Source organism: Falco peregrinus, chromosome Z (genome assembly GCF_023634155.1).
Source record: "Falco peregrinus isolate bFalPer1 chromosome Z, bFalPer1.pri, whole genome shotgun sequence".
NCBI classification, from domain to species: Eukaryota; Metazoa; Chordata; class Aves; order Falconiformes; family Falconidae; genus Falco; species Falco peregrinus.
This window is the reverse complement of record NC_073739.1, coordinates 10,268,698-10,275,737: the sequence shown is the minus strand read 5'-3', so window position 1 is coordinate 10,275,737 and position 7,040 is coordinate 10,268,698. Positions and strand designations below refer to the sequence as shown.

Genomic DNA, 7,040 nt, shown 5'->3' with positions numbered 1-7,040 from the left:
ATATAATTAATCCATAATTTTCGATACATTTTTCCTTCCTCTCGCAAATCAAAACACAGTTTTTTGATAAAGTGTTAGTAACTGACATAGCTGCTGCTGGCAGTAGTGCTTTTGTGTGGGGATTTGGGCAGGTGGTTTTAACAAAGGCCAGAGTCCACAATTAACAGTTCAGTTTCATCAAATAAATAAAACCTTTTACAATTTGGCTACTGGTGCTGAGCAGCTCCAAGTTTTTGGAAAGTCATGGCCTGAAAAAACATGGATTTTCTTCTGTGAGGAAAGCAGCAGTAGCATAATACAAATTCTTTCCACCTCTTTTATATATCTTAGTGCTTTTAATAATTCCACAGTCCCCAGCAGGAGTAAAAGAAAGTGTAGTAGTACAATTGATTTTAGAGCCATGGGTTGTACCTTGCCACATCAGTGTTCATGACAAGCTGGGCACCATGCTGCTAGGTGTCTTGAGTTAAATTCAATATAATTCTGTCCAAACAGCAGCTCAGACCAGGAGAAGAGCAAGTATGGTGGGTGGCTGTGCGTGCACACACACATGGGCTGGATGCTGTGTAGGCAGAAGTTTTTGGGCAGCAGCACATCTTCACTCTCAATGTTAAAAGAATATTTGTGTGATTCTTTTTCTAAGCCATTCTCTGTGGGGCTTATGGTCATCTCCTTGTGTTACAGAAGTTTTGCACTGCTCAGTATCTGGCACATAATACAGCTGGTGCTTTTTGTATCACCAAAGATACAGAGTGCCCCCTCTTCTGGAAGACTCTTCCTGCAGCTACGTTACTGTCTCAGGTTGTGGGAGCGTAAATGCTACCACCTAGTGAGGAGGGTGTAGGAGGAGGAAATGTTTTGCACCGGTCAGCTCCTGGTACTCCTGTTCAAAGATCGTAAGTGAGGAGCTGCTGGGTGCAAGCCGGTGCCGCAGTATGGGTTTTCTGGGGGCAAGAAGGTGAAAGAATGACCAGAGGAAAGCAACTGCATGCACTTTTATATACCTCTTTGTATATATGCATTCTAGAAGCTGTTGTAGTGTGAACTAACTTTAGAATAGAATTAAAGAATAACCATTATAATGTTTGTTAACCACTGTAACAATAGTAGATATCATGTACCGCCATATGTTACTCTTCTAGCTTTGGTGTCTGTTCTGTTATCCTTTGTTTAGGCATCTGCCTATCTGCTGACCTATGTTAAAACTTTAGCACAACACTCCAGTAGGAGAGGACAGATAAGGGTAAAAGAAACAATTAAGCAAGAAAAGCAGAAAGCCCGCAAGGGCATAAATTACCTCAGACTGATAAGAACACTGCAAATGTGTAAGACCATCACATAATGAGCAAGAGGTGAAAAGTACACCATGAGGAAGACCTACGGCCTTCCTCTTAGAGACCACTGCCCACATCTCGGAGACCCCTGCCCACAATTCTTGGAAGAATTTGCGCAAGCGTGAAGGACTGATAAGCTAATTAACATATGAAGCGAGGGTAGGTGGGATTAGATAATGAATATGGATATTAGTTGAATAATCATTATTTCATTGTATAAATATGGAATGATTAGCAACCTTAAACATGCACGTTAGGCGGAAGGATCCCCCGTGCATCCAGGGCTGCCAATAAAGGATACTTAGTCACTAAGAAATTTTGGCTTCGTTCTTTAAATCAAAGCTTATGGGTGCTTACTTCTTACATTTGCTGTCATTAGTGCAGGAATAACAAACTAAACACAACATACATTTACACCTGTGGGTTTCAGTCATGCCACGTATTTAGCAACAGCCTGGAAGACTCAGACACACATAGTCTGTGGCCGAAATGTATGTGTAGAAAAGCAATACTGCTGCCTGTGTCCTTAAAAAGTGCACTAATAATTTTGAGCTACTGAGCAAATACAGAGTTTTAATAAAATGCCTTGTGTTCCCGGTAGCTCTAGATAAGATGGTCTTCAGAAGACAGGCTGTGAAAGCAAGGCAAGGTTACCTACTTTTTTTCTCCAACAGGAGTTGTTTGAGACAGAGGTTTCTGAAAGGACTGCATTTTCCTCTTCTCAGCGTTCTTATTTCTCATTCTGAAAAATAAGAAAGCTGAAAAAGTTTCTAACATACATACTTCCTGATCTCTCATTGACTCTGAAGCTGTCTCACAGGGCCCTAGTTATCTGCCAGTGCTTTAGTATGTGAGTAATTAATTACCTGAAAACAAGGACAGTGGACTTAACTGCAAAGCCATTATTTAGAATGGGGGTGCTTTTATTAGCTGTATGCAAAATCATGAAATAAAAAGATATAAAATTTAATACTTTCTATTTGAAACAATGAATTAATTTCTGCCTCCCTCCCATGTCTATTCTGTCTTGTTTCCTATTATTTTTGGGGTGCAATAGAACTCATAAGTAGATATCCAGACAGAACATTTAATTTCAAAGTAATTTTTGTAGTTTGTGCTTTAAGGCATGCAAAACTTCCTACCTCTTTTCTACTCGTTTTGTCTTAGACTGGTGTTTGTCTTCAATAAATGAACTGTTAAGAGCACGATGTAATCTCTGGATGGAAAAGGAGAAAATAAATTAGTAAAAGGAAGATTAAGAATAGCTTCATAAATAGGTAAATGATTTGGGTTTTGTGTGATGGACTTGAGCATAAATTATTTTGCACACTCAAGGATACAAGGAATGTCTGTGCTTTGTCATTACAACAGATTTATTTTCGTGTGTTTTCCTAAGGAAGGGCAATCTGAAAGGTTGATGAATAGCTTGCAAACAATCCTTGGTGTTGAAATTCCTCAGAAAAAAAGTGGATCTTGGTAAACTTCCTTACTTTCTAAAAGATCTCTTTTGTTGTGTTGCTTTAAAGCCTAGAACCCTTTTTGTGTCTTTTGCTGCAAAGTAACCTCTTTCTTTACAGCAAACACAGCAATTTTCTTCCGTTATTTTCCCTAGAATAATGAAGGAGGTTACCCAGCACTTCCTGCATGCATCAAAAGCTTGGGGACCTGTGCAGTGACATAAAGCATTCTGGTTAGCTGGTTCAGGGCAACAATATTGTTGCTTCTGGTGTCCAAAAGAGTTGTAAGGTTCAAATGCAAATGGAAAGGTCCCTTCTGTAGGTTTTGCAGTTGTGAATATTTGAACCGCTTCCTCTGTGCTTCTCATTCCATCATTAAGTAAGCCTCTTCAAATTCCAGAAGCTGCTGTCACACCTCAAATGCCAATCATCAGTGCTCTTACAACCTTTATACCTTATTCTTGTCCAGGCTTTCATAATCAGCCACATGACTTTCACAGGGTTCTTTCAGAATACGTACCTGACTTGTATGGAGCCAGTACTTCATCTTGGATTTCTTCTTGATTCGTGGTAGGACCAGTCTGTACACAATGTGTTCCCCAATGGTAGTGAGAATGGACAAACCGAACCCAATGCACAACATCACAAAGAGCCCAGAAAAATGCTTGATGCCCATTTGCAGTGTCTGTGAAAAAAATCAAAAGGGGAAGTTGACGAAGTAGGCTGTTAGTGTTATTTTAACAGATGCTTCTGTTTTCTCATTTGGAATGTGGTGAAATACTGTGGAATAGTCTGGATATGGTTTATGACAAAGCCTTTCTGTGCTGCAGAAAGCTCAGCGTTCAGTCAGACAAAGGACCTGTGTTGGGAATGAGAATCAGACAACGATCAGGGATTTTTTTTCCTTGTGTTGTTTCTCTAATGAGATTAAGTGTTGAACATATACAAGAATCCAGTATTTGTGGTGTCTTTGCATTTGTAAAAGCAAATACTGCTGGACAGAATACAGTCAATGAACTGTTGAGCAAGTCCTTCATCAGCAGTGAGCTAAGACCACTTTTTCTGGGTCTTTTTTGTATTTTCTGGGATTTGATCATTAACTTCCCCTTTTTGTGCTTTACCCTTGTTGAAGGGTCATGGAGAAAATGTTTTGAAGTAGCAGCACAAACATGGCACCTCTCTACTCCCTACATTAACAGGACTGAAACTGCATTTGTTAGGATCCCGGACTGCAATGACGAAAACCAGGAACACTCTCACCTTGCTCTGCCAACCCACCCTTTTCGTGTAAGGCAGGAAGCCTTTAATTGAGTCTCTTATTGGTACTAATCATGTCTGAAGGCCAAGCCGCCAGGTGCAGCAGCAATCTGTACCACAAACACCTGCACTTCAATGGGTGGGTCCAGCTTGCATGTTGTGTATAACCTTAGTACCTTTATTCTCATGCCTCCATAACTCGGTTATGAGTTATCAATAACTAAAATCTTTTGCTAATAGTTACTGCCCACAGACTACTTGGAAGTATTACCAAGAATACAAGTTCTACTTCTGCCTATTAAAGAATGCTATTCCCCAAGTCAGAAAAAAAAGAAGAAAATTTCTTGGCTAGGTTGTGCATCAGGAGATGATACCTGATATGCTATCAGCCTGGATAATGGACCTGTGTGTTCCTTCACTGTGTTGTTTGTTGGGTGCGTGGTGGTGGGGATTGTGCTTTGTGCGTTGTTATGACTATAGCTGTGTTGGATTTAGTTGAAAGATAAATCACAGAATGTTTGAAAAATCTTGTTATGAAGTCATTTTAAGCCAAAGAGTTGATTAGTGATGAGTCCATTGAAGCTGGAGGCTTGAAAGTCCCTTTGTGTACTTTGGTTGGGCGATGGTGAGCAGTATTTCTCTCTTCAAGTTTTCGTATTTGGTTTCCATTCTTTAAAACACAATATGAGCTAGCATATCACAGATTTTTAACAAGAACAGAGCTTCAGACATCTAGCAGAGTGAGAACTTTTGCATGTGGCACTGACAATGAACTCATATTTTGGGGGTTCTCTGCTGAGATCAACCTGCTTGCCCTGAAGCACACTGAGCAGAATTTTTGGGAAAAGAATTTTAAAACCAGTGAATAAACACTTCAAGTGAGGGTGTTGAAGGGTATAATGGGGGTGTAAAAGTAATTTCTAAAGAAACTTACTGCAGCCTGGAAAGGAAAGTGGGAAACCACCATAGAGTGATTCTGGGTAGCAGGGTGTCAAAAGTCTTGGCACGAGGGTTTTCTGATGCTGAGAGTGCATCAGTTCAGCCTAAAAGCAAAATTTTCCTCTCAGCATTTGAATTTCTTTTTGGCAAGAACCTATTGTCCCATACTTTGTCCTTCCAGTTAGGGGAAAGGAGGGTGACACAAAAATCACAGGTGATAATGCTGTAAACTGCTCAAAAAATGAAGTGTTTTGATTGGAGCTCTGTGTTACTTGGTCTGTTTCTTTTAATTAGCAGTGAAGCCCTACTTCTAGCGCAGGTTGCATAAAAGCAGAATGACGCCCCATGTCTGACCTTATTCTCAGAGGTCTTTAGAGCCAAGACCTCGGTATGGCCCATCACTGAATTCAGCACATATAAGTACCTGTAAGAAGCAGAAAGACTGCTGTCCATACTAGCTGAACATACTAGTTAAATATGCTTTTGCTAATTCTCCAAGAAGCATTAATACAAATCGCTTGCTTCCCAAAAAGGATGTCCAAAGGCAAGTATGCAAAAACTTCCTTAGAGATTTAGAGTTAACAGTAAATATAAGAATAAATTGACTAAGAAATAGAATAATAATTAAAAAGGAATAGATTTGCTGAGTCATCTGAAGAACACACCTATCTATATATGCTACCATGCTACTCCTGTTTGGCATCACACATAGTAACAAGTCTATGGGTGGGCATTGCCATGAGCTCCCTTAGCAGCAGGAACCTGTGAATCAGCTGGGTGGAGGTCCTTTTGCTTAGCGGCTACTTAGGAATTAATGCAGAAGTCCCCAAAGGCAGGGGAGATCAGTAAGGAGGCCTGATATGCTAGTGTTAGGTTGCTGTATGGTAGGGAACATACATATGGCTCTGAGAATAGGAACTAGGTTTTCGAGTACAATAAAACTCGAGCCATTCAAAATAATAATTAAAAAACGACACAGTGGCAATTGCAGTGGGGATTCCTGCATGTGTGAGATTTCTCCTCCAGGCTGAGGTCAGTGTTTGATGCCACTCCAGTACTGCTGCAGAGAGAACACTTAGCCAGCTCCTTACATGAAAAATAACTCCCTTGTCTTCAGTAAAGCTGCTCTGATTTATGCTGATGATGGTCTGGCTCACTGTCCTGTCAGCTCTGCAGAATCATTTTCTACCTTCCCTAGAAACAGATGAAAGAAATTCCAGCACTGGCATCTCAGAACTGTTTTTCACTTGTAATGGATAGCTTTTGAAATTGTCCCAAACAAGACATCTTTACCTAGGAAAGGAAATGCCAAAACAAAGCATCAATAATATTTCATCTAGCAATAAAGAAGATAAGGCCTCAAAAGAGCTGCCTGATAAAGACTGCACAGTGGAGGGAAATTTTCAATACTAAATCAAGTGGGGAAACAAAGTAGGGGAGAAATAATTAGCACAGTGTATCTTACAGTGTATAGAGTGATCATTTGTAGCAATATCAGCACATTTACATACCATTGTAAAAAGGCAATTTATCAGCTGTTCATAATTACTGGAGACAAATGTTAAATAGCAAAGGGAACCATCTAAGAAGCATCTCTCGTTTCATAGCTTCATGCTGATCAGTATCAGAGCAGCAAGCTCTACTACTTATTTTGTAGTTTGTGTATGTATTTGTAGGTGCATATATAGGATATATTTGGAAGGAACAGCAATAAACTGGATTCTCTGTATCACTGCTTTCCTCTTCTCTGAAGCAGTTGGGGTCAGGTGTGTGTGTTATGTCTTTGCTGGTAATGGAAAACCAATCCATAACTTTCTCTGTTATAACTGCAGTATCTTCTTTTCTTCCCTGCACACACAGCTCCCCTCCCCACCCCCACCCCCACGCCCCCACCCCCGCTTTCTTTTTTTAAGGCATAAAAGCCCATAGTGTGGTGTATTCTCTATTAACCCAGGACAAAAATACAGTCCTTGCTTCATCTTTGTAATCCTAAATTCAGGAGGTAATTTAGGGGGAAGGAACTCAATTCTGCCCATGTTGTGATTCCGAAACA

The 7,040-nt window shown here is 40.2% G+C and overlaps 1 protein-coding gene across 2 annotated transcripts in view; it reads right to left on the bottom strand.

Moving 5' to 3' along the window:
• The window catches only part of GRIN3A (glutamate ionotropic receptor NMDA type subunit 3A), a 72,387-nt gene that overhangs the window by 4,092 nt on the left and 61,255 nt on the right, over positions 1 to 7,040 (bottom strand). The window contains exons 7-9 of one of the 2 annotated variants that reach the window (XM_055790620.1): positions 3,312 to 3,476; positions 2,477 to 2,550; positions 1,993 to 2,076 (exon numbers count right to left, since the gene is read on the bottom strand). In XM_055790620.1, the coding sequence (XP_055646595.1) occupies positions 1,993 to 2,076; positions 2,477 to 2,550; positions 3,312 to 3,476 (323 nt within the window). The remainder of the gene's footprint in view (positions 1 to 1,992; positions 2,077 to 2,476; positions 2,551 to 3,311; positions 3,477 to 7,040) is intronic. The other variant, XM_055790619.1, reaches the window with a different exon arrangement.